Source organism: Abramis brama, assembly GCF_963993115.1.
Source record: "Abramis brama genome assembly, chromosome: 18".
In the NCBI taxonomy this organism is placed as follows: domain Eukaryota; kingdom Metazoa; phylum Chordata; class Actinopteri; order Cypriniformes; family Leuciscidae; genus Abramis; species Abramis brama.
In genome coordinates this window covers 16,053,357-16,081,319 of record NC_139980.1, presented here as the reverse complement: position 1 = coordinate 16,081,319, position 27,963 = coordinate 16,053,357, and the positions used below count along the sequence as shown (strand labels likewise).

The 27,963-nt window shown below is 36.4% G+C and overlaps 2 protein-coding genes across 3 annotated transcripts; one reads left to right on the top strand and one right to left on the bottom strand.

Annotated features, from left to right (window-relative positions):
• Positions 1-13: 13 nt before the first annotated feature.
• On the top strand, positions 14-9,645 carry echdc2 (enoyl CoA hydratase domain containing 2). The gene is made up of 9 exons (XM_084091494.1): positions 14-618; positions 2,047-2,114; positions 2,659-2,746; positions 2,821-2,907; positions 4,364-4,456; positions 4,647-4,703; positions 6,008-6,195; positions 8,642-8,740; positions 8,835-9,645. The coding sequence occupies exons 1-9, from the start codon at positions 405-407 to the stop codon at positions 8,910-8,912; spliced, it is 972 nt and encodes a 323-aa protein (XP_083947620.1). The 5' UTR covers positions 14-404; the 3' UTR covers positions 8,913-9,645.
• zyg11 (zyg-11 family member, cell cycle regulator) lies at positions 9,637-27,920 on the bottom strand. Of its 2 annotated transcripts, none has more exons than XM_084091492.1 (16): positions 27,779-27,920; positions 26,250-26,415; positions 24,404-24,918; positions 21,979-22,224; positions 21,761-21,901; positions 21,496-21,672; positions 18,053-18,117; positions 17,021-17,120; positions 15,870-15,920; positions 15,608-15,769; positions 15,456-15,503; positions 14,098-14,295; positions 13,955-14,007; positions 12,355-12,452; positions 12,084-12,266; positions 9,637-11,424 (listed from the first exon to the last, which is right to left on the bottom strand). In XM_084091492.1, the coding sequence occupies exons 1-16, from the start codon at positions 27,800-27,802 to the stop codon at positions 11,408-11,410; spliced, it is 2,244 nt and encodes a 747-aa protein (XP_083947618.1). In that variant the 5' UTR covers positions 27,803-27,920; the 3' UTR covers positions 9,637-11,407. The 2 variants fall into 2 exon arrangements, with proteins under 2 accessions (XP_083947618.1, XP_083947619.1); XM_084091493.1 differs by having other exon boundaries at positions 12,084-12,263.
• Between the last annotated feature and the right edge of the window lie 43 nt (positions 27,921-27,963).

Sequence of the window (27,963 nt, the reverse complement as noted above, 5' to 3'; positions counted from 1 at the left end):
GGGTGTCTAGGTCAGAATTCCGAGTTACGCACTTGCAGTGTAGTCAAGTCGTTTCAATTTTCGCGTCGCGTTACTAGGAGATTTTAAAATGTGTAAATAAACTCGAACATTAATATATATTACACATATCAAACACATTATGCTGTGTTCCTGCAAAGTGAGTCTCTCCGTAAGCATCGAGGTGAAGAAGGTTGACAGTTTGTTTGAGGAAGTGAAGTGGAAAAATACACGTGCAAACTTGACACTGTTGATATGGCGTTTCGCAAAGCATGAATCTCCCACACGGCTGCTGTTATTAACAGCAACAGCTCCGGTTTAATTCCGGGTTATACGGTTTCAATTCTGGTTTGGGGCCAACAAGGTCGCTGTTACAATACTATCTACGAAAAGACCTTATATTTATCATGAGTGTAGTGCGCAGAGTTGCCATGAGGACTGGGATGTTTCTCATCCAGCCCAGCGTGCAGGTGATGATGGCAGCGCGCTGTTTGTTTGCAGGGCCGATTAAGCGACTTTCCCCGCGGGTTAGTTTTACTCAGTCCCGCTCGTGGTGCTCTGATGGGCCAGTTTCTGATCGCAATGAAGTCCGGCTGCATTGGCTGGATGGTGAAGACAACGGTAGGTGCATCAACTAAATAATATTGCTGTACGCTTGCAGACGCGTCCTGTAAACAAAACAAAACAAACAAAAAAACACACACACACCTGTCTAGCTACATCTTATTGGCGTATTTGTGCAGTTAACGTAACTTAGCAAAACTGAAAACGAAAGTGACTTATGTTATTTATTTTATTTTATTTTATTTTATTTTAGTCTTCAGAAAATTATATCAAGTTTTTATTGAAATGCAGTGCATAATAAGTTGCATATTCATTGACACTGGTGTGCTTAATTACCTTCCGTCCGTTATTATTCCTTCAACATGTAGTATTGTAAGGAACTATGAAGGGTAGTTTAGTTTGGAGATTTAAAGTGAAAACAGAAAAATAATATTAGGCTACTCTTGTATCTTTTAATATCTTGTAGTTCAGTGGTTCAACTGTTTTTTTTTTGTTTGTTTTTTTGCTTGGAGTATCAATCCAGCACATACATAATGTTTTGTTGTGTGAAAGTAAACAACATTCTACCTAATATTAACCATTAAAGTGTATAAATATGAATAATATATATATATATATATGTGTATATATGTATGTATATATATATATATATATATATATATATATATATATATATATGAAATACAAAGTTCTGTCATGGGATGGACATACATCTCTTCAGTGTTATTACTGTTATTTAATGTGTGTTTGTATTGTTCTGCTGACGAAACACTACAAAATATATTTCCAAGAAGTTTCAGTAGACAAAAAAAAAAAAACTCCTGCAGCAGCAGTGTATAGCAGATCTATTCCATCAAGACCAAATACATTAACATTGTCATATCCATTACCATGCTAAACTCTCAGAGAGTTTTCATGTTAGAAATAAGGCAATGAATCTGCAAGCAGGATTTACAGTGCCAAGCACAATAAAGATGTGGTTAGTGTTGTTCGGAAAGTTTTTGTGGGCAAAAATTCAATCATTTCAACAGGAATCCACACGATTGGGAATTTCACATCAGGGTGAAATATTTCCCAATGCAGATTTCACAACAGGTTAAAGCTTGTCACGTGTTAACCAACAGAAAACTGGTTGGTTTGAAATTGACTTCTGTGTGAGCTATGCTTCATACATCACAACAATATTAACAATAGACAATGGATCTGTATTGCCAGCAAAAGTTCGCAGAAATGTCTCTGAAAATTTGCTAATGTGACCAATCCTTTACAGCATAAACAAACTATTACAAGAATGTTTAATGCGTTGTCACATCCCTTGTAAAGACTTTTAGCCCCAGTCATGCCATGAGTGCAGTAACTTACTTTTTATATTTGGCATTATTTTTCTGTGTGGTCTGTGATCGGAACACCCACCCGTTGAGAACCGCAACCGTAGGTTAATTAACCGAAACCGTTTAATTTCTCTTTGTCTCTTAATCTGGTTAGGTATAGTGGAAGTGTTGATGTGTCGTGAGAGAGCGCGGAACTCTCTGGGTCGCGTGTTTGTGAGTCAGGTGAGTCGGCCATCGCGTGTTTGTGTGTGCAGAAAACCCCCTGTCCTTCAGCATCAAACTTCTTAATAAATGTATGGTTTTAATATGTGTAAAAATGCTATTTTGTTGTAATTTGACCCATATGATGATATAGCTCAATCATTTTACTGGTGCTTTAAATTTCCACCACACATATTACAAGACATCATTCTTTTTATGACCTTTTGTGATGTAAATAAATAAATAAATGACAAAGAATGTATGATATAACTTCAAGATGCAACCAATCGCTGTTATGGTTTTTAAATATTAACTTCACTTGATTTGTGGATGTTCCATTTCTGTTCATTTTCTTCTGTCTGTTTCCACAAAGTAGAATAAGAACTCTTTTTCATCAGTTTTTCATAAGAATGTCTAGCAAAAGTGTGTCAGGCCTTAAATAAATAAAGACAAAAGAGAAAAATAAAAAGGGCATATTTCTCCCAGAATTCTGCCTCAAATCAATATCTTGAGTTGTATCTTTCTCTGTCTATATATGCATCAATATCTGTCATTTTCTGTGTAGATGAGAGAGCTGGTGTCATCGATACATCATGACGCAGCAGTTCGTGTGGTGATCTTTAGGAGTTTGATACCCGGAGTCTTTTGTGCAGGTTTGTGTAAGGAATACTGTATCAGTATTCAGACATTTGCATATGCCATAATTAGTCTTTTTGTGTGTTAACAGGAGCAGATCTTAAAGAGAGAGCCCAGATGAGTAATCCTGAGGCAGAGCTGTTTGTACATGGCCTGCGATCACTAATGAGTGACATCGGTGAGACATGAAGATAATGATTCTCATGAATATTGCAAAATGACTAATCCTCCACATAAAGTGCAGTAGTATAATGATACAGAACTCTGAATTCTGATAGTGCTGCACTGAAAAGGTAATGTTTCCCAGCTGCAAATATGATTATGGCTGGAGGAGGTGAGAGTGATTGGATATAATAAACTCACAGAAAGCTAATTTTCCCTCAGTGCCCTCAGCTTTTGCAAACTCATGCAAATAACATTTTTGGGAAATGCAGCTGTTTTTATAAGCAATAAAGAACCTTCTCTATATAATTTTCTACATGTTTAATCAAAAATAAAGAAAATGAGTGTGTATACAGTGGGGTGAAATGCTTCTAATAAAAATAAATCAATGAAAACAAACTTTTATCAGCATAACAGTTTGAGTAAAACGATTTTGAAAAATTAACATGATATTCTGAATTTCTGTATTTGATATTTTGAAGCATTTTCTTCAGTTTCGTTTTAGTAAAAAATGATTTTAAATATCGATTCATTTTAAAAATTAAAAATATATTCGTCTGTGTACCACAATTGCATGCAATTGCAATTCCAGTGACTGCAGGATTTTCTCTTATTACAAATAAAATTTGCATTTTGTGCATAAAATTGCGTCACCCAGGAAGTGACATCATTTTGATTATTTCTAAAGCATGACAGGAAGACAAATATTGCTTAAACCATTTTCTCAATTTTTACATGTATTGTTTGTTGACAGCATTTGTCAAGCTCAAAATTGAACAAAATGAAACATATTTCCTAATTTATAAGAAATATGGGGGGTCAGTTAGAGTTTTGTTTTTAAAGTGACAGTAAAGACATTTACTGTACGTTAAAACAAATGATTTCTATTTCAGATAAATGCTGTTCTTTTGAACTTCTTTTGAAAATGTATGTAATGTTTATAAAAATATGAAGCGGCACAACTGTTTTCAACATTGATAATAATAAGAAATGTTTCTTGAGCATCAAATCATATTAGAATGATTTCTGAAGGAGCATGTGACACTGAAGACTGGAGTAATGATGCTGAAAATACAGCTTTTGGTCACAGGAATAAATTGCATTTTAAAATGTATTAAAACAGAAAATTTTAAATGATACTAATATTACTGTTATTATTACTGCAGCCTTGCACAGAGACTTCCAAAAACTTAAAAAAATCTTACCAGCTCCAAACTTTTGAACAGTATGAATAGTAACTAAAACCATTTGTTCCCAATTGAACTATATGGTAGATTTTCAAATGGTAACTTCGTGTTATTTTCAGGTTTCCTTTTGAATCCCAGATTTTCATTGTGTCCCCTCTCTATCAGTCTGTCAGCGCTGAGCACATTCAGTCGAGTGTTTCAGGAGAGGTCCAGGTGTTTGAATGCTTCTCTCATTAATGTGATCTATGACCTGTCTGATTGGTGTGTGTGTCCATTATGTGCCAGCTGCGCTGCCCATGCCAACCATTGCGGCGGTGGACGGCTTTGCTCTCGGGGGCGGTTTGGAATTGGCTCTGGCGTGTGACCTTCGCACTGCAGGTGAGCGGCTTGACCTTCTGAGGGTAGATCACGACAGGTATCACAGCTGCTGGTGGTGCAGGTGTGGGGTTGCGTGATTTGTAGTCATTCTGTTTGGCACGTCACGGACCGGGGAATTTCGTCGGTCACGGCATGAGAAGGCTGAGTCCTTCAACTGACCTTTGTCTGTGATTGTGTGTGTGTTTTGCAGCACATTCTGCGCAGATGGGCCTGATTGAAACTACGAGAGGATTACTCCCAGGGGCTGGTGAGAAAAATAAATGAATACTGTAGATAGAGCAACCTGAAATAATAAGACAAACAGACAGCTAGATGGCAGTCCCATTACAGAAGAGAGATGGATAAACATGAAGTTAACAGAAAGAACGACACAATTGGAGAATGAAACAGCAGTGCCTTGCAAAAGTTTTTAAGAACCTTTACGTAACTTAAGGCACACCAGTTGAATAGGGTAAAATTTTAGGGTAAAAAAACTAATAGATATCACCATACTTCCCCAGATGATTGATTACATTAAGATTGCAGTAGAAGTTTTCTGAAATGTTATGTCTGAATATGCAAATGAGGCATATCTAATATCTAGTTAAATGTGTAATAATTTGCATTCATTTCCAGAGTCTGAACATTATTTCATTTGGTTGACATATTAAAGTTAAACGTTTTAACACTAAATCAGAAAATATTGTCAACATCCAGATTACAGATCACCATGTTTTTCGGAATAAAATGCATCAAATCAGGCAAATTATATATGAACCAAACCCTCTGTAACCTTTAGAATGTAGATACATTTATGTAAGTGCTACTGAAGTGAGATTTCTGATTTTCATATTTATGGCTCTATGCATGAGAAAAACACATCTCGATAAAACGCCCCATAAAGATATGCATTGAAATCTACGGACACAAATAGATACGAGTGCAATAAAATAAAATAGTGTATTTCTGATGTTTTCTTTCCACTAGTTTGAAAAAAGACACGTTATGGAAAGCCAAATAGCTCAAAATCTCAAAATTGACCACTGCATGAAAAAAAACGTTTTTAACTGTAGTGTCTTGCCTTAACACAATAATAAAAAAATATTGGAAATTGTTCCAAATATTTAATCCATGTATTGCAGAAGTCTATACAGATTAAAAACAAATGCACTTGTATGCCTTTTTCTTCTATGGAACATAAAAGAAGATATTTTGAGAAAGGTGTTTTTTGTCCATACACAGTGGAAGTCGAGAACCAACATTCTTCAAAATAGCTTCTTTTGTGTTCCACAAAGTCTTACATGTTTGAAACGACAAACATTATCAATATTGGGAAAAACAAAACAAAACAGGCTGAAACAAACGTACCTCCAAATTATGTTTTTTCATTAAAAAAATTAAAAGATTTGCTAGAATTATTTTCTAATATAATGAACAACTTTGAGCTTCGAAGAATTGAAATTAAAATAACACAAAGAACCAAATGTTGTGGCATATGTATTTAAGTAAAATGAGAGAAGTGATGAGTAATAAGTCGCCATAAGTAAATCATAATTTCTCTGTGTTTATCAGGAGGCAGTCAAAGGTTGCCCCGGACGGTGGGCTTTGCCATGGCAAAGGAGCTGATTTTCACAGGACGCCGTGTCGGGGGTGAACAGGCTGCAGAGTTGGGGCTGGTCAACCGCTCCGTGCCACAGAACCAGACGAGAGACGCGGCCCACAAAGAGGCTCTTAGTCTTGCACGAGAGATCCTGCCTCAGGTGAGCCTCTAGGACATTTCCATTATTTACTTTTTATCTCGGTCTGAGACACTTTCTCGCCTCTGCTACTGTCTCGCAGAATTATACTCTCTTCTGTTGTGAGCACACTATGTGTTACACTCTGATAGTGTCCTGTGAATTGGACTTCACAAGGTACTCGGCCATCTCAGATCTTCAGGAGTGTATATGCTTAGTTCAAAGGGTGTTGCACCCCAGCTTACGGAACTCTACATAAATATAGACAGGAAAATGTACCCTATGCATGAAACACTGCATAGCAATCAAGAAATGACAAATTACACAATTTATATACACACTATATTGACAAAAGTATTTAGACTCGCCTCTTAATTTTTGAATTCAGGCGTTTCAATCAATTGCCACAGGTGTATAAAATCAGTGTGCATTTACAAACATTTGTGAAATTCTGAAAAGCTCAGTGAATTCAAGCATTGTACATTGGTACAGTTTGTGAAATTTCATCCCTGCTAGATTTTCCACGGCCAACTGTTAGTGACATTATTGGAAAGTGGAGAGCGAACGTAAAGTCACAGAGCGAACCAAGTGTATGGTGCGTAAAAGTGAGCAACGCTCTGATGATCTCATAGCTGAAGAGCTCCAAACTTCCACTGGCATTAATATCAGCACAAAAACTGTGCGGCGGGAGCTTCATGGAATGGGTTTCCATGGCCGAGCAGCTGCATGCAAGCCTCACATCACCAAGTACAATGCTAAGCATCGGATGGAGTGGTGTAAGGAACATCGCCACTGGACGCTTCTCTGTTTAGCAGTCTAATGGGTATTCCAGGAGAATGTTACCTGCCTAAATGCATTGTGCCAACTGTAAAGTTTGGTGGAGGAGGGATAATGGTGTGGGGCTGTTTTTCAAGGGTTGGGATAAGCCTCTTACTTCCAATGAAGATAAATGAAAATTCTTCAGCATACCAAGACATTTTGAACAGTGCTATTCTTCCAACTTTGTGAAACAGTTTGGGAAAGGCCCTTTTCTATTTAAGAATGACTCTGCACAGTCATAAAGGTCCCAAGGTCTGTAAAGACGTGGTCCAATTCACAAGTACTTCCACACCAAACTCATCCAACCATGTGAATGTGTGTGCGCCTAATTTTGCAGGGTTTTTCCACTGTGTATTTAACAAGTGTTGCTCATAGATATAAATCTATGTTTATGTTTGTTTGTTTCTGTGTTCTTGAAATTGTTCTCATACTAGTACAGCTCTAGCCACAGGCATTTCACTGGGTGTACTTGTGATTTAATCCCATTTGCATCATGTGACACTGTTCTGTCACGGAGACAGTCTCCCATCATGACTCAAGACGACATGCCAGCCATGAATATATGTATGGCCTCAAGAAAGACAGACCTGGCTCAAATGTGCCATTACAATCTTCCCTAGTGTCCAGAGCACACAATTAACTTCATAAACAATGTAATTACAAAAGACATGTGCGTGATCCAGTGCTTGATCTAGTTACATATTGCCTTTGGAGTGAACTTTCAAATATCGGTAATATCATCGTCATTATCATCGTCATTGCATGACTCGGCATGTGGAGTTGTGGAACTGGAATCTTCTGTACTGTACTAAACTCTCTCGTGAGGTGTGACCTTGAGAACATCCTGCTTTTCTGGTTTTCCCAGTGATTGACAAACCATTAAATTAGATTAAAATGAAGTTGGCCTATTTAGGTCAGTGTGAGAACGGCATTCTGACATGTCGTGCCACAATAACTTCTGTCAGCAGCACTTCTGTCCACCTGACTTAACTGTGTCATCGTGATTATGTGACCGTGTCATAAACTGATACAGTTGCACTGATAGATAATAAACAGAGGCCTGTATTGTTGACAAACAAACTCAGTAAGATTTATTTTGAAAGAAATTGATCCTTTTATTCAGCAAGGATGCAATAAATTGATCGAAAGTGACAGCAAATACTTTTACATTCATACGAATGAGTTCAATTTCAAATACTTGCTTTTCTTTTGAACTTTCTAATCATAAAATAATCCTAAAAAAAGGTATCGTGGTTTGCACAAAAATATTAAGCAGCACAATTGTTTGTTTTTTTTACATTATAATAAGAAATGTTTCCTAAACATCAAATTAGAATGATTTCTGAAGAATGGAGTAATAATGCTAACAATTCAGCTTTACCATCACGGGAATAAATTACATTTTAAAATATTTTCAAATAGAAAATTATAATCATGTTTTACAGTATTACTGTTTTTGCTTTATGCAGCCTTGGTGAGCAAAATAAACCTCTTGGGGGGAAAAATCACTGGCCCCAAACATTTTTGAAAAAAAAAAAAAAAATCCCATATTTTTACCTTAGCGAAAATGCAACAAGCAACTCGCATTTCCTTTAGAAAATGAAAAGCTAATCTTTAAATTATTCCTTGTCACGCTTTCCTCCCTCTCCAGGCCCCGATTGCAGTGCGAATGGCTAAATTAGCAATGAATCGAGGCTCTGAGGTGGACATCTCTTCAGGAATGGCTATTGAGGGAATGTGTTACGCCAGGGTGAGTGTTATACATACACCATATGAATCAAATTTGTACAATTTGGCTTTGTTGTGGCTTTTGTTGTTTGACTGAATGTTTTGCATTCTCTCAGCTCATTCCTACAAAGGATAGACAAGAGGGCATGGCTGCGTTTATAGAGAAGAGGCTGCCAAGGTACACTGGAGAGTGAACGTTTTAACAGTACAGTTAACATTCAATGCTACAAAGTGTTGGGTTTCAAATTCCTTTGAAATCACAATGCTTAAAAATAACTACCAAATAATGTAAAAACTTTGTCATGCTCTTCATTTTGTTGTTGTTGTGAGTTTAAGTTTTTTGTCTTGTGTTTCTGGATAGAGTTGCTAAGATTGAGAAAATACTAATAAAAAGTAAAAATTAAAGAAAATTAGGGATGCACCGATATGAAGATTTTGGCCTATACCCGATAATTCTTTATATCTGATAACCGATATATTGGCTGATAAGTCTAAATCCAAGTTTTTTTTAAATAATTTTTGAGAGCATGATCACAAAAAACAAAATGTCCTAAACACACAGATATATTGTCATTATAATGTTATGAAGCCTATATGAAAGCACATGTTGCACTTAACATTTCAATTATATTTCACACAATTCAAAACCATCATGGCAAACAGTGCGCATCTAAAGCGTCTCAGCTGAAGGAAATAAACCATTATTTATCGGCTTTAATATATCAGCCAAATTTTCTTATCGGGCCGATAACGATAACATTAAAAACTAACATATCAATGTGTTGGCCAATATATTGTGCATCCCTAAAAAATATAATAGTTTGTAATTTTGGAGCTAGGATATTCAAATTGTAATATTTATTTGAATGCTTTAATAAATTCTTTAACATGAACGTGTCAATAAAGATGGACAGCAGATCAAAGCAACAGGGGTTTTTACATTCTTTATTCCCCAAACATGATTTTGCATAAACAGGAATCCGAGCGGCAGTATGACACCGTAGCTTCCTCTGGTTTTGCTGCTCAATCCACACTCTGCGTGAGGAAGATAACTGTAGCACAGCGCAGAACCAAAATCCACATACATGAGATTCTCCACGCTCGGTCTGAAGAGTTCAGTGAACCCAGAGGTCATTTGGTCCATTTACACAGCGGCAGATTCAATTTAACCTCAATAATTGTTAGTGCCGAAACTTTATCCAAAAAAAAAACAGGCAGTGTGATGAATTTCAGTTGTATAAACCTGGCCAAAGTTGCCAAACACTCAACAAAAAGATTTTTTTTACAGTCCAAATTATAACAAGGACTTATATTGCATGCTATTTGCAAGAACAGCTGCATGACACAACAAGATTTTCTGGAACAAAGCATATTTGTTGGAGCATCTCATCATTATTCATGGCCCAGTTACGAATAGAAAACCAAATCCATGCTGCGAAAAACAAGGAAACACATCCAGGGAAATGAAACATTTATATACAAAAAAAACAAAAAACAAGCTTCTTTAGTTCATTGGAACAAAACGGAGTATCTTTTTTAAATGCAATTTCAAACAGCATAAGTTGAACCTGCTGTTTAAAATCTTAATCTGTGTTAAATTAAATCAAACTTAAGTTTATATGTATGTTTAGCAAGAAGGCAAATCCAATGACCAAAGTTGCCACGATCAGAACAAATATTCCCTATGGTCTTCCTCTTGCCTTTTTTATTTAATTTTTTAACAAGGTGTCATTTATCTGTGTCCGTTTTATTTTATGTCTGCCGTCACAGTCCGTTGCTTGATTTCTCCAAATGGTTTACGAGGCAGCAATCCATTTATTGACAAGTTCCTGCTTTGCCTCAACAGATCCATGCAATAAAGAGAGTCTGAAGGCAAAAGCTTTGATTTTATTCATCTCCGCCCGTTCCGTTGATGATTTCGGCTTCTGAAGAGCTCCGGGTTGTTGAGGAATCTCCGGCTTAGGTTTTCAGTCCATTTTGTACCATTTTTAAAACAAACTCGAATCTAAATCGTAATACTTTGCGTGCAATACGACAAACAAACCATCCTAAACATTGCAATCTGCCACAGTTGATATACTGTGTATAAAAATAGATTTCATCCCTAAAGCTCTCATGCATTGACAAGCGGTTATCTCACAGATCACACGCGCAATTTTAACATTCCACAATGAATTTTACCAAACAGTTCAAACTTATTAAATATGTTCATGTATTTCCACGTAACCCAACTGTATCCGAGTATATTGCATTTTATGCCGAATAGGACAGAAATCGGTCACATAAATGAAATTTCCTATGGAGTTTCATCCAAATCTGAATATGCAAATGTAGATTTCTGATGCACATGCTCTTAGTAGACGTGGACATGCGCGCACACACACACACACATACATTATATATATATATATATATATATATGCTCACATCCATAATCATGTTTAACAAACACACACTCTCTGAGCTGCTGCCTGTCTAAATAAACATCAGATCACAGAGACTTATTTCAAATAAATAACGGATTCGGTCGTGTGCAAACATATGCAATGTAACTTATCCACACGTTCCTCTTTGCAGAAAGAACAGCAGAGTATCGTTGTCATACGGATGGGCACGAGTGAACACATACACGTACAAAAAAAACTTTTGCAGCGTCCGATCCAGAGACCACTGACCAAAAAGAACCGTGTCATGGAATGTTTTTCTCTGGAAAACAGAGAGAAATTTAGAATAAAAACGTATGTCAGATATAAAACTGAACACTCAAGCTTTTGAAAAGAAGTTTTGAAAGTTACCCCCAAAAATGAAAAACACTGTCATCATCTACTTTTTTTCATTAAATTTGAGAGATTTCGGTCACACACACCGATCGCTTTATATGATGAACAGACTTCATTTGGGCTTTTATACACATATAAACATTGATCAGTGAATTTTGTAAACGGAAGCTCAAGCATGAGCCAATGAGGTTTGTTCTTGCGCGTCAAGCAAGTACGATTGAGCTTCTGTTTCAAAGTGCTCTATGTTCGCTGATCAATGGGTTATATGCGATAAAAGCTTGAATTCAATCTGTTCGTCATATAAAGTGATCGGTTCTCTTCAGGATATTTGGATTAAACCGCTCGATTCATATGGATTTATTTTTTATGATCTCTTTATGAAGCGCCAGAGTTTTGGGTTAACAGACTTTCAATGGAGGGATGGAAATGTCTCAGAATTTCTTAAATCTTCATCTGTATTTCGAAGATGAATGGAAGTCGTAATTGATTGACAGAATTTTCATTTTTGGGTGAACTATCCTTTCAAATTTAAAAGGAACAGTTCTGCCTTTCAAAAAGCACTTTCGTTTGTCTGTGGACACGTACCTGTGTGTGTGTGTATTTTTGCCGGGCCTGCGTATCCTGTGCGTGCTCTGTGGCGATGTAAACTGTCTAGGATGCTTTCAGCCAATCGCAGCACATCGCCGTGGGTTTTGGGATGTGACATCACGGCCTCTAGCTGCCGCAGTCCTCCCTCCTCCAGTAACATGCTGCAGTACCGCCCCGCTGCTTCCACCAGGGCAGAATGGGAAAATAAAATGAACACCACAAAATGTCTCTGGGCTCAGAAGCATTGGGTCTAGGGTGCTGATCTCACCATTTTTGCTGCAGACGTGCTGCATGGCCCATGCGGCCCACAGCTGAACTCCTGGGGTCTGGAAGCACTCCAGTAAAGGGAAGAAAGGGTTGAACGATCTGAAAAAGACACGTCATCTCATTATAATACTAGAAATCAATCTTTATAGTGCATAAATGGCACTAGGTAAAGATAACAGACGTGACACCAGTGTTGTTATTGTTAACTAAATCTATTAAAAGTTGTTTTCATTAATTGAAATAAAGCTGAAATAAAATATAAATATTACATTTAAAAAAAACAAAACAAGTTTAGTTGCCAAGGTAACATTTCTATTTTTCATTAAGTTGAATGGAAATAATGTAAAAAAAACAAAAAAAAAAACAGAAATAAAAATAAATTAAAGCTAAAAAAAGGTAGAAAAATTACTAAAACTAAAATAAACCTAAACATAAAAATATAATAAAAAAATATTAATAAATATAATAATATAACTATAATAGTATATAAATAATATTCAGTACAACTAGTACTGTCAATAATGTTTCAGTTAATTACTTTTAGAATAAATAAATATAAATTAATTATTTGACAATTAAGTGCCTATTAATTTTTTTTCCTTGGGGGGAAAAAGAAAACAATATTAATTAAATATTTAAACAACAATACAAATATTAATTAATAATAATAATTCATATCATGTATAATATTTTATATTTCAACATTTTTTAATTAATTTGGAGCCCAAATCAGATTATATTTTCCCCCCTCAAATTCTGTGTTATCGGTTCAATTTTTTCTGGATTTCATTCTAATGATTTAATTACATTTTAATAATAAAAAAATAATGTTTAATCAACTGAATTATTAAAACTTTAAAAGTTGAATAATTCATAAAAAAAATATTAACAATAATAGTGCCCTATGAAATGCATTTTATTTGTTTTATTTGAAACTGTGTGCGGTCTGTTTACATTTTTCTGCATTGTGTTTTGAGTTAATGCAGTTTTATTATCAAAATAAGTGGTAATTTTCTATTTAATTAATCGTATGTAATGTAATAAAATAAAATGTGAACAATTGTTTTAATTTTTATCAGTGCTGCACACAACAGGTTTACTTTTTCAATTAAAACATGGAAAAAACAAATTATATTCCTTAATTTTTTTTTTAACTCTTTCCCCGCCAGCTTTTTTACATTTATTTTAAGTTGCCAGCCATCAGAATTTTTGATCATTTTCACAAATATATTTTGGCCCCCAGAATATTTTGTTGTATGAATATCTGAACATGCAATGTATCAAAAGAAAGCTGTAAAATTCTGTCAATTGTGGATAAGCATTCTCATAAATGACGGAAAATTGTGTCATTGGCGGGGAAAGAGTTAATAAACTATAATATTATTATTGCTATTATTTCTTTGAGAAATACATTGCACTGCACAATAGTGATATATTTCTATAATAATTTCTTCAATTAAACTGCGTTTTCCACATCACATGTTCATAGGCACACATAAAAACATCAGAGAGTTTGTCAGGTCTGGTCTTGGGTCTGGTACTTGATACTGTCCATGGTTCACATTCAGTAAAGAATATTTTATTGTGGTGTTATTTCTCACCTGTACGCTACCATCTCACACTCCGGCGTTGGCCACTTCAGAATCGCTGAATGCTGCGAGAGACACATGATTATTAAGCCATTTACTCAGGCCTCTGGTGTAATACCCAAGCAATTTTGACTTCTATTTGCACAAGCACGCACCAGCTGCTCCAGCAGTGTGTTCCTGAGCGACATGTCGAGGGTCCACACCTTCTCGCCCCGTGAGGTGAGGTGGGCCAAGATGCCTGCCGCGAAATAACTGACCTCCACCTCTGGACTGTGCAGCAGAGAGCAGATATGATCCAGAAAACTTTGAACCATCAGCTCACCGTGCAACTCCCCCACTTCAGCGATATTATTCTGAATACACAAGCACACAAAACATTCAGAACTAGACAAGATAGACAAAGTACAATAGCAAAGGGGAACTCAGCTACAAAAATACCACTGAATGCAAAATGAAAGCCTCATTATACTTTCTAACTAAGGGAAACTATTAGCATAATCCCTCAGCAGTGCTTCCTTTGACACGAGAAGGCGTTTTATCAGTGCTGCCCACAGCTCCAGAATCACTCGCCTCAATCCACAGCGCTGGAATATGTATTTCCCTCTTTAGAATTATTAAAGCGTTGATACAAAAAAATCGTATTTTAAATGCTTCTTAAAATATACACAAACACACTATTGTTCAAGTTAGGGATTTTAAATGTTTTTTGTTTTTTTGGGATGCACCGATATGAAAATTTTGGCCGATACCAATAATTCTGTATATTTAACCGATAGCCGATATGGTGGCCGATATATCGTGCATCCCTAGTTTTGTTTTTTGGAGAAGTCTCTTATGCTCAACAAGACTGCATATATTTGACCATTAATATTGTGAAATCAATCATTTAAATGATTTATTTGCATATATTTAAAATGTAATTTATTTCTGTGATCAAAGCTGAATTTTAAGCATCTTTACTCCAGTCTTCAGAGTAAAAAAACAAAAAAACATTTCGTATTATTTTCAATGTTGAAAACTGTTGTGCAGCCTTTGTGTAAACAGTGATACATTTTTTTTCAGTATTCTTTAAATAGAAATGTCAAAAGAACAGCTTATTTTGAAATTAATAATCCTATCTAACATAAAAGTTTGCATATATACACACATATATATGCACACACACACACACACACACACACACACACACACGCACATATATACATACATATACATACACATATATATACATACACATACGTACACATACGTACACACACATATACAGATTAATCGATTTGACAGCACTATTTGAAATGTAGATGTACCATAAATTTGTACCAATGATTTTACTGTCAATTTTGATCAATTCAATGCCTCTTTGCTGAATAAAAAGATAATTTCTTAAAAGAAACATCTTACTGACCCCAAACTTTTGAACAGTAGTGTATGTGTACACAATTTACATATTTATATTCAATAACATTAAATATTTTTTTTCAATATGAACCCAACTTTATACATTGTTTCTTACCAGTAAACCCAACACCTTCTGTTGAATGGATGACTCTGATGGAAAGGACTGAAAAAAAACAGACATTTTGAAAATTAGAACTTCCGATCAAGTTTACAAATTACAGTTATGTTCTTCCAAAAATTGTATAAAAAGGTTTGAAAAGGGTTTACCTCGAGTACTTTGATGAAGAGCTCTAGTCCCTGGTTCTCTATGAAGTGTCTGCAGGTGGTAGGAGATTCATCCGTGAGGTTCCACAGAGCGCTGAGTGTGAACTTCAACGTGGCGTCGACGGTACCCTGACACGTCTTCTGCCGCACAATGTGCAGGAGTTGCTATGATGTGAAGAGTGTGTGAGAGATAAGTATACGCTATTCTTCCTGTTCAGGTACTACAAGTGCTAACTGTTACATCTAGGGGGAAAAACTCCCATACCTTTACGATAAAAAGCTCGGCTCCCAATTGTGCAGTTTGCTCAGTGGACAGCTATTTAAGAAACACACACAAACAAAGAGTCAAGTTAAGGAAGACATTCAAACAAAATCCTTAATTTCCAATAGAGAGTGGTACAGTAGGCGGCGTGGAGTTCTGATCATATACACGAGGAATTTTCAGATCAAATGAACTGGTGGTAATGAAGTGGTAGCTGTCAATGGAGGGACAGAAAGCCCTCAGATTTGGTCAAAAATATCTTCATTTGTTCCGAAGATGAACAAAAGTCTTACGGGTTTGGAACAACATGAGGATGAGTAACCTATGACGGTTGGGCAGTTATGAATAATAATGTCATGTCAGTCATTATTTCCATTGATTAGTCCTAGAAAACCTACATTCATTATTCATTCATTTTACCATGGTGAATAAGTGGAAGGTATCGGCTGCTTCGTGACCAGTTTGAAAGGTCTGTGCAACGAAATACGAGATAGTGGAAAGGCTGTTTTGTTCCCCTGTAAATAAGCATTTCTAAGCATACACAAACAAGCAATCAAAATCAAAATGTCTGGTTGCTCGTTTTATTTCTGATCCATTTCACAGGGTAAAATCTCCCCAGATCCCTCTCCACGATAATGTATATTAAACATCGGATGCGTTCTAATTGCACGTGATTGTGTTGTGTGACGCAGCTATTTTGTGTTCAGACAAACTACTTGATATTTACTACTGTACCTTTAAGACTTCTATATGTAAATGGACCCTTGATTGGCTAATCTCTCTGCATGTGAAATAGGTAACAACAGAACAGAACAACAGTAAAAACAGAAACAGGTTTCAACGTCGTCAATTTCTAAAACTTTTTCGCAGCCGGTTTTCGGTTAACAAACATTAACAAAACTTTTAATTTAAAAAACAAACAAACAAACAAACAAACAAAAACATTCCATGAGAGCTTAGCAGACGAGACCTCCGCAGACAAGACGTCAACGTTCTGACGTGACAGGCACAATCTGCACGTGTTGCGTCCGTCATATTGCATTCCACGATGCATTATTGTGACGAAATGTTCTGAATGTTTTCTGGGAGCCTCCCAGGTCACGTTTCCTCTCTACGGTTAAACCTGTTCTCACCCGCAGACTGTAGCTGCTCACCTTGGCAGCGAGGATGGAAATAATAGCTACGGCCATCCTCTGCATGTTCTGATCCTCGTGGTTACACAGCCACTGCATCACCAGCTTGGCAGCTTCAAACCTGAAAAACAACTGAATGTCAACAAGACAACACACTACCAGTTTGGGCACACTTGACTGAAAGTATGTATCTGGTAACCTTAAAAAACTTTTAGAATCAGTCCTAAGAATGAGAAGGTGCATTTAAACTGTTGACTTATTATATTAACAAAACTGTTGGATTCTACATGTATTAAATTAATCAAAAGTGCTGGTAAAAAATTGGTCAAAGAACAAATTTAAAAAAAAAGTTTCCACAAAAATATGATATTTTGATAATAATCAACATAAATAATAAATGTTTATTGAGCATCAAATCATCATATTAGAGTGATTTCTGAAGGATCATGTGACACTGAAGACTGGAGTAATGATGCTGAAAATACAGCTTTACCATCACAGGAATAAATTATATTTTAAAATAGATTCAAATAGAAAACTATTATTTAAAATTGCATTTTTCTTCTATGGAAAATAAATGCAGCCTTGGTTAGCAGAAGAGACTTCTTTCAAAAACATTTAAAAATCTAATTGACCTCAAAGCTATGAACGGTCATTTCAAAAAGCAACAATCAAACCCAGCAAAAGACTGAGTGATGACACCGGTCATGCAAATCAGATATTAAGACTTCAGTGTTACTTCAGTGTTACTTCAGTGTTACTTCAGTGTTACTTCAGTGTTACTTCAGTGTTACTTCAGTGTTACTTCAGTGTTACTTCAGTGTTACTTCAGTGTTACCACAGCATTATCAGCAGCAAGACAAAATCTCAAGAGAGTGATTATTCTATTTTGGTGTAGAAAATGTCACAATACAACTGTAATTCATCCGTGCTGTATGGTTTACCAAGCCATATTGAGATATCAATTTGAACTCAATTCTCCGAGCAACCATACGGCTTTGTAAAGGGTTTATGAAACGTGTGAAAGTATACTTGTTGATCACACGCGTTTACCTGTTGAAGGGAACCTCCTGCAAGATTCGATCACTGCAGAGAGACAGCAGGCAGTTCTTCTGCAGCTGTACACAACCAAAAACAGAACTGCTGTTAAAGGGGAAATCAGAATTGACACATGAAAAGCCCTCTCTATGTCTTTTCCTCATTCTCAAAAAGTTATGTTCTATCATCATGGGGAACTGAACAATCACGTAAAAATTCAAATGATGTTCTCAGAATCGCCTCGTTGAAAAGATACTTCCTGTGGAAGTGTTGACAATCATGCAAGTGACCGCATTATACATTCATCATATCATTCAATCTAATTTATAAATCCACTGTACCAAATAGGACCAGACAATAAATACTGAAATCAAAATATTTTGCTTGTGATATAAAATTACACTGAATATCGCAGTTATTATCTCACTTTTAAATTATCCATTTAATATTCCTGAAGACCGTCATTAGATGGATTTATACTTCATTCGTAAAAACAGTGTTTGATTCAATGTCATTTTAGTATTATTTATATACTATTATAGTATTTAGCAATATTTTGAATAAGCTTTCATCTTTAGATTTTCAGTTCTCATTTTTTTTTAGTTTAAGTAATTTTGTTGTAATTTTTATTCATTTAAAAAAAAAAATAATCTATATAGCTTTAATTTATTTTAGATTTAGTAATTGTATTACATTTCTAACTTTCATTTATTTTTTCATCTAATATTTATACAGTATACTTTTATGTCAGCTTTATTTCAGTTAGCGAAAAGGATTTTAAATAGTATTAGTTAAACAAAACTGGTTTACGTTGGTCAGTTCAAACTATACTTTCAGTGAACCAATTTAAAACTCTAAGTCAATTTTCATTTGTTAACAATAGTTAATGCAATAACTAACATGAACTAACGATGAACCATATATATTTTAAAAGATTTAGTAACCCTTGATACTGTTAGTAAATTAAAATGTTCATTATCATGCTAGTTCAAACTCCATTAACTAATTTTAACAGATTCAACTTTTGATCTTAAAAATGTATTAGTAAATTATGAGATTAACTAATATTAGTAAATGCTGTAGAAGTATTGGATTATTATAAAGTGTTAATATATATATACATACATATATATATATATATATATATATATATATATATATATATATATATATATATATATATATATATATATATATACATATATATATACATATACATATATATATACATATACATATACATATATATATATATATATATATATATATATATATATATATACACATACATACATACATACATACATATATATATATATATATACACACAGTGAGGAAAATAAGTATTTGAACACCCTGCTATTTTGCAAGTTCTCCCACTTAGAAATCATGGAGGGGTCTGAAATTGTCATCGTAGGTGCATGTCCACTGTGAGAGACATAATCTAAAAAAAAAAAAATCCAGAAATCACAATGTATGATTTTTTTTAACTATTTATTTGTATGATACAACTGCAAATAAGTATTTGAACACCTCAGAAAATCAATGTTAATATTTGGTACAGTAGCCTTTGTTTGCAATTACAGAGGTCAAACGTTTCCTGTAGTTTTTCACCAGGTTTGCACACACTGCAGGAGGGATTTTGGCCCATTCCTCCACACAGATCTTCTCTAGATCAGTCAGGTTTCTGGGCTGTCGCTGAGAAACACGGAGTTCGAGCTCCCTCCAAAGATTCTCTATTGGGTTTAGGTCTGGAGACTGGCTAGGCCACGCCAGAACCTTGATATGCTTCTTACAGAGCCACTCCTTGGTTATCCTGGCTGTGTGCTTCGGGTCATGTTGGAAGACCCAGCCTCGACCCATCTTCAATGCTCTAACTGAGGGAAGGAGGTTGTTCCCCAAAATCTCGCAATACATGGCCCCGGTCATCCTCTCCTTAATACAGTGCAGTCGCCCTGTCCCATGTGCAGAAAAACACCCCCAAAGCATGATGCTACCACCCCCATGCTTCACAGTAGGGATGGTGTTCTTGGGATGGTACTCATCATTCTTCTTCCTCCAAACACGTTTAGTGGAATTATGACCAAAAAGTTCTATTTTGGTCTCATCTGACCACATGACTTTCTCCCATGACTCCTCTGGATCATCCAAATGGTCATTGGCAAACTTAAGACGGGCCTTGACATGTGCTGGTTTAAGCAGGGGAACCTTCCCGTGCCATGCATGATTTCAAACCATGACGTCTTAGTGTATTACCAACAGTAACCTTGGAAACGGTGGTCCCAGCTCTTTTCAGGTCATTGACCAGCTCCTCCCGTGTAGTTCTGGGCTGATTTCTCACTTTCTTTCTTAGGATCATTGAGACCCCACGAGGTGAGATCTTGCATGGAGACCCAGTCCGAGGGAGATTGACAGTCATGTTTAGCTTCTTCCATTTTCTAATGATTGCTCCAACAGTGGACCTTTTTTCACCAAGCTGCTTGGCAATTTCCTCGTAGCCCTTTCCAGCCTTGTGGAGGTGTACAATTTTGTCTCTAGTGTCTTTGGACAGCTCTTTGGTCTTGGCCATGTTAGTAGTTGGATTCTTACTGATTGTATGGGGTGGACAGGTTTTTTTATGCAGCTAACGACCTCAAACAGGTGCATCTAATTTAGGATAATAAATGGAGTGGAGGTGGACATTTTAAAGGCAGACTAACAGGTCTTTGAGGGTCAGAATTCTAGCTGATAGACAGGTGTTCAAATACTTATTTGCAGCTGTATCATACAAATAAATAGTTAAAAAATCATATATTGTGATTTCTGGATTTTTTTTTTTAGATTATGTCTCTCACAGTGGACATGCACCTACGATGACAATTTCAGACCCCTCCATGATTTCCAAGTGGGAGAACTTGCAAAATAGCAGGGTGTTCAAATACTTATTTTCCTCACTGTATATATATATGAAAAGTTCAGATTGAAAAGCCTCTAAGTGCCATCTGAAATTTTGTTGTAGAATTATAATTTTTATCAAGCTTGTATATTTAAATTCAGTCATTTCACTTAAATAGCAATGAAAATAACCTATTAATTGTCATTTAAGTGAAATTACTGAACTTAAATATACAAGCTTGATAAAAATGATCATTCTAGAAGAAAATTTCAGATGGCACTTAGAGGCTTTTGCATCTGAACTCTTCATATATATATATATATATATATATATATATATATATATATATATATATATATATATATATATATATATATATATATATATATATATATGTGTGTGTGTGTGTGTGTGTGTGTGTATACACATATATATAAAATAAATAATAGCTACCATTAAACATTTTGAATGTACTTAAATCCCAATTTTAAACCATCACACATCAAATACATTCAATATTGTCAGATCATTTTATTTTGACTTTTCTATACCACAATTGATGATTCCACATTATTTCACATACCTGTTGGTGGTTGGGGAAGGTCTTCATGGCTTCGAGTAGCAGCTGTGTGACGTTCCCCAGGAGCCGCACGGGGATTCCAAAGGCCAGTTCCTGTTTGGTGAGGTTGAACACACAGGCACTGGCTGCCAGCTGCACATTCAATGTGGCCGGATGATTCTTCATCCCCAACGCGACCAACTGCAGAAGGGCCGAGAAGAGACGTGAGGGTCGATACGGAAAAATGCAGTGAACTTTGATTCATCTCGCGGTCTGGATGAGTGCGTACCTTCAGGATGTCAGGTCGTGGTTTCTCGATGGCATGAGTGAGGCTGAAGAGGTGGAAGAGAGCCTCTCTAACAAAGCCCTCCCTCTCACTGTACCTTCTCAACGCCTCACAGATTTGGGTCTCATTGGCTTCGCCAGTCACCTGCAGAAACAGAAAATCACTTACAACACGTATGACCTCCATTTGAAATGATCCTGCAGTGGCGTGCGAGCACCTACCTTTAAGCTCCCCTCTCCAGACAGGAAGTCAGAGAATCCAGCATCGGTGGCCAGCAGACCAACAAAGGTCATGCCCGGTCTCGCCTCCACGAAAGCCTTGACCGCTGTATCGGTCACCTGCTTGCGGCCAGACACGTCCAGAGACACCAGCTGAGGCAAGATGCCAGGAGTCTCCAGCAGCTGGCGCGCCACGTCTGATGTGAACTGCTTATCATCGGAGATATCAAGGTGCTGCAAACCCTCCAGCTGGAGAAACACAAAAATAACGGGCTTTAGACATATACAATAGGGCTGCACGATTAATTGCACTAAAACCGCACGCGATTTGGCAAAGGCTGCGATTATTTTCTGCGCAGCTTGTCAGTGCAGCACGGCTGATCGGTAGTAAACGCTGCTCCATCTGAACGCTCATAAACGCTTCATAAAATTTTTGAAAACGGGTTTCAAAGTGCAAGCTTTTAAAAACGATACTGTTATCGTCTCCATGTAAGCTACAAAAACGAAAATTTGTGAAAACGGTGACGTCATGCACATGCCTATTACGTGTTCAGTCTATAGGAGTGTAGTTTCTCTTTACAAAGTGATGTCGCCAACTACTGGCCTGGAAGAATAATACAGCGTTTTTTGTCGTTTTCATGGATCTGTGTGAATGGGGATCCTTTTGAAAACGTTGTCGTCTGTACACAAAAAACGCAGAGGAAATCATCATTGTCGTGTAAACATGCCCTAATTACTGGCACTTTTTTTTTTTCAGTTTATGAGTAAAATAAGGTCTGTGGTAACCATAACTTGACGGTACTTGGACGTTTTGTTGTATAACGTAAACTGCTCACCCATATCAAAACCCATAGAAAAATCTCGAGGGAACCAGTGGAGAATAAGTCTTCCAGGTTTTGATGTCATCCCTGCACCACTATTTTAGTAATCATCATAAATTAGGTATCATTTGAAAGCCAAAACACTCAATTCATCCTGTGTAAATTATTGTGAAATTGGACATTGCATTACCATGGAAAGGGTACTTTAAAACATTTTAGTAGGCTACCTTTTTCTGATAAGGCTTTGATTTTCTAGCAATTTTAGAATCCCAATTATTTGGTAAAACATTTTGTACAAAGTACATTTGCTTTACAGTAAACAAACTTCTACAACATTTGTACTTTCATTTTGAAGTGCCACTTCAGCAATAATCTGCTGGCTGTTAAGACCAACCTTAGTTCTGTATTGCGAAACATTCATGTCATGAATTACAACCATTTAAGTTCAGACCTCTGCTCAAAAAGGACATCTTAAATACAATTCACCCCCTACGATGACTTTAATATTAATACACCATTTCTATGATGAGCATGTTTTAAATTTCTGAGCAATTAATTTTTCAAATAATCTTTTGCAGCATGATGACAAAAAAGTCTGGGTGATACAACTGTTCTGATATAATAATAATAATAATAATAATAATAATAATAATATAGAAAAACAATAATGAAATTCTTAAAAGATGTTATTATGAGGTTTGGCATAATCTTTTTATCATTATTTCTTAAAATATTTAAACAAATCTACTTCATTGCTTATTAAGTACATAATTAATCGAAGATGAATTGAGATGTAACTATTAGTATAGTCATTTTAAAGTTGTACTATAAAATAAATGTTTTAATAAATACAATTTTTAAGTAAAATAGTATTTGATTTGTCTTATTTTGTTTAATAATTTTACCAAGTAATAATCACAATATTAATAATAATAATATAAATAATAAATATGTAAACAGTCATATTGAATGGGTCAAAAAGGGTCAGTGGGAACTTAAGTGGAAGGTTCTTTAAACTGTTGATTTTCAGGTTCCTGAAAGAGTTGGTTCTTGTTTGAGTAAACCCAAGTTTTTCCCCAAATTCTTCAGCCCTAAAAGGATGGTTTGCACTCAAAAAAAAAAATCTTCAGAGTAAAATCTAATTTTTTCATTTTAGTCTATTCATAAGCACTCCCCTACAAGACGACCTCAATCGTTCTACTATGACTAATTATTTCCAAATTGAGCCATTCAAGACATCTGGTGAAACTTCCCTGTTGCATTTTTTCCATATTGCAATATAGTGCAGAAAAAAATATATATCGCAATGTCAGTTTTTTCTAATTTTGAGCCGCCCTAAACCCTACAAACCTTCATGACTATGTGTCAAGGTCAAGAAGTCTCTTAAAATATCAGATAATTGGACTTTTTAATGACAAAGCACGGTTAGTTCCGGTTGTAAAATGTCATGTGGTGCGACTCCCCAAAAACTCCCTTATTCTTTATTTTATGGTTACACGACATGACATTTTAGAGACATTAAAAATTACACATGCCTGTTTCTAGAAAGCAACAAAAATGCCCTCATTGACCTCAACATTACAAGTTCTAACACATGGATAGCTGACCTGACTGAGCACAGCTAGCAGCTGAGCGGTGGTCATCTCCAGCCTCTTGAGCTGGTGCATGGTGAGGTAGCGTAGCCTGCTCCTCAACCCCAGAAGCGGGGTCAAGTTCGTCACCGAGGTGTTGGAGATATCCAAACTCTCCAGGCGGGGCAGCGCGCACACGTCCACCAAGCCAGAGTCGTAAAAGTCGACGTTGGACACGCTGAGCGCACGCAAACCCTGCATGGCGCTGAAACAGCGACGGCTAGGCTCCTCAAGAGAAGACATGGTCAGGCCGTTCAGGACGAGCCGCTGCAGGCCCTCCTGCAGGGTTTTGTTGGACGAGAGACCTCGAAGGATGTCGGCAATGGTGAGGTCGGCGTTGACCCGTGATGCGTCCAGCTCCACGAGGCGGTGGGGGCAGAGGGCCCGGTGGAAGGCCTCGGCGGAGATTCGAGCGGTGCGGATGCAGGCGTGACGCAAGCGGAACTGCTGGCAGCTCCGGAAGATTCCCACCGTACTGTCGTTCAACAGGCCTGGAAGAGAATCCATCATGTTCAGTGTTTCGAATTTAAGATCCATTCATTTGATTACACTCACTGTGAGGACAGGAACAGTGCGGGACGGGACAAGCTGGTCCCCAGTGACTTCCATAGTATAGAAAAAAAGGTCCCACTTTATATTAAGTGGCTTTAAGTACTATGTACTTATTGTGTTCATGTTGTATTGTAAAACACTTTTACTGCTATTGAGGTGTGACACAGGTAAGGTTAGGGACAGGTGTGGTGGTATGGGTAGGTTTAAGGGTGGGTTAAAGGAACACTCCATCGTTTTTTCATATTAAACTATGTTATTCCCTTAACTAAGACGAGTTGATACATACCTCTCTCGTCTCAATGCGTGCACTCAATCGCTCTGGCGCGTGGCGACACTTTGATAGCACTTAGCTTAGCCCAGTTCATTCATTAGGGAGCAGTAAAAAGTCACGCCTGAAAAATCCTCTCCCTCTCACTTCTGTCATTAGAACCAATGTGACTTTTTACTGCGCCGAGTCGAAGTGCTCCCGAGTCCCAAGTGCTATTCCGCCATACATTATAGTTATCCTTTTTACCCGCTTAGAAAAGCGCCACGTTTTATTTTGTGTCACCATACTTGGTCGTGTAACTACTCGTGTAACTGTATTTAAATGGGGAAAACGTGGAGGTGTTTGGTCGCTTCTAGCTTCATCTCTGTTTGGTCCCTAATGAATGAACTGGGCTAAGCTAAGTGCTATCAAAGTGTCGCCGCACGCCAGAGCGATTGAGTGCACGCACTGAGACGAGAGAGGTATGCATCAACTCGTCTTAGTTAAGGGAATAACATAGTTTAATATGAAAAAATGGTGGAGTGTTCCTTTAAGTTGTAAGGGAAAGGTCAACAGTGTAATTACAAATGTAATTACATAAATTAATTACAGTTGTAATTACATGCAGGTATTTTTTTTAAATATAAGTACAATGTAAAAACATGCATGTACACAATAAGTCCATTGTATCAAATTATTCATTTCAAAGTAAGAACATAGTACTTACAGCCACTTAATATAAAGTGAGACCGAAAAAAATAGAAGTCAATGGGGTCCATCAACTTTTGGTTACCCACATTCTTCAAAATATCTTTTTTGTGTTCAGCAGAAGAAAGAAACTCATACAGGTTTAGAACAACTTGAGGGCGAGTAAATAATGACAGAATTTTTTTTTTGTTTTTTTTGGGTGAACTATCCTTTTAAAATACTACATGAAACAATAATTATGCATTTTGTGTTCTACAGGAGTGTCATTTTGAATTAGTCAAACATTCCACGACACAGACAATGGCTCGTACTCACCCTCAGTGGCCATCTTGCAGAGCAGTTGGTCGGCCAGCTCCTGCGGGAAGACCAGCGGCTCACGGAAGGAGAGAGAGCCGTCATCACGCATCTCACAGAAGAGCTCCAGCCTGGAGCTCACCAGAGTCATGCACAGATCGGTCAGAGACGGCGGGGACGCCTCGTCCTACAACAACAAAATGACTCAGAACTGAGTCAGAGCTATGGTACTAGATGTACTGGTGATGAAATAAACCCTTCATGCGTCAGAATGAATACAAGAAACAAGGTAAGTCGGGCGTTTTTACTGTCAGTGGCGGTGGATAGACAAACTCTTTACTGCATAATAGAACTTGCCCATGGATTTTTAAACTGGAGTCAGGGAGTGCTAAATTCTAAATTCAATCCGTTCATCATATATAGCAATTGTGTCTCTTCAGAAAATTTGGACTAAACCGCTCAATTCATATGGATTAAATTTACCATCTCTTTATGAACTTTTTGAAGTGTCACTTTGACAGTTGAGTAGCAACTCTCCAATCTATCTCATGGAGAGATAGAAAGCTCTCAGATTTCATCAAAAATATAATTTGCGTTCCGAAGATGAACAAAAGTCTTACGGGGTTTGGAACGACATGAAGGTAAGTAATTAATGACAGAATTTTCATTTTTGGGTGAACTAACCCTTTAAAATAAATAAGTAAATGTAATAAATAAATAAATGTATTTTTATGTAATGTATTTTACAATACATTTATTAAATGTAATGTAATAAATAAGTAAATAAAAAGTAAATGCATAAAATAAATGGTTTAAAATAAATACAAAATTGGATTAACAGAGAATACAAATTAGGCTCAAATAAATATGTTTATATGTAAAAATATGTAATAAAAAAATAAAATGAAATCAAATACATTTAACAGTACACTTCTATATTGAGTAGAAAACAAACTTAGTGTAACTTAATAGATACTAATTAGTTTCAAAATAATATTGTAAATTGATACACTATATATTACATTCCGTTTAGTCAGTATAAATTGGGTCTTTGTAAACGAAAATATTTAGATGCCTTTTAAATTTTAGTACAGACATCCCTTGAACGAGGAAGATCATATTTGGTGGTCTGTGGCATCTAAGAATCGAAAAGCCCTGAACTAGTCTACAAATGGACCCCTAGTACACTATATAGGGAGAATACTCTTGTTAGTGTTTTAGTGATAGTGTTTTCCTCAATGGTTCTAGATCATGGATCACCACCTCTTGTAGGGTTTGAACCTATACATTTTTGGCACCTACAATTTGATCAGCCCACTAAAGAACTAAGAAAACATCAACCTCCATGTAACGTTATATACATGTCTTTGACAGCCAATCATCCCTATTACAACATTTATGACCACCAACATGATACTACAAACCTCAGTTGAGAAAAAAAAAAAAAAAACACAGCATGACCTACAGTACTTTAGTATGATTATGAATCATCTGTTGAACTGCACACGCTTGCTACATACAGTAGTGTGACATGTAAGTTAAAGTCTTACCACGGTGTCCAAAAGATGGATCATGACGGCCTCAAATGCCAGAAACAGCCTCTTGTGCGGATAATGGCAAGCGGGTTGAGGTGTAGATCAAACACAATCCGATTTAAACGCTCTTTAGCTTCTTAGCCTGCTAGCCTCCAAACATCTGTCTTCAAACATTTGCTGATCCTATTTGTCGGTATTTA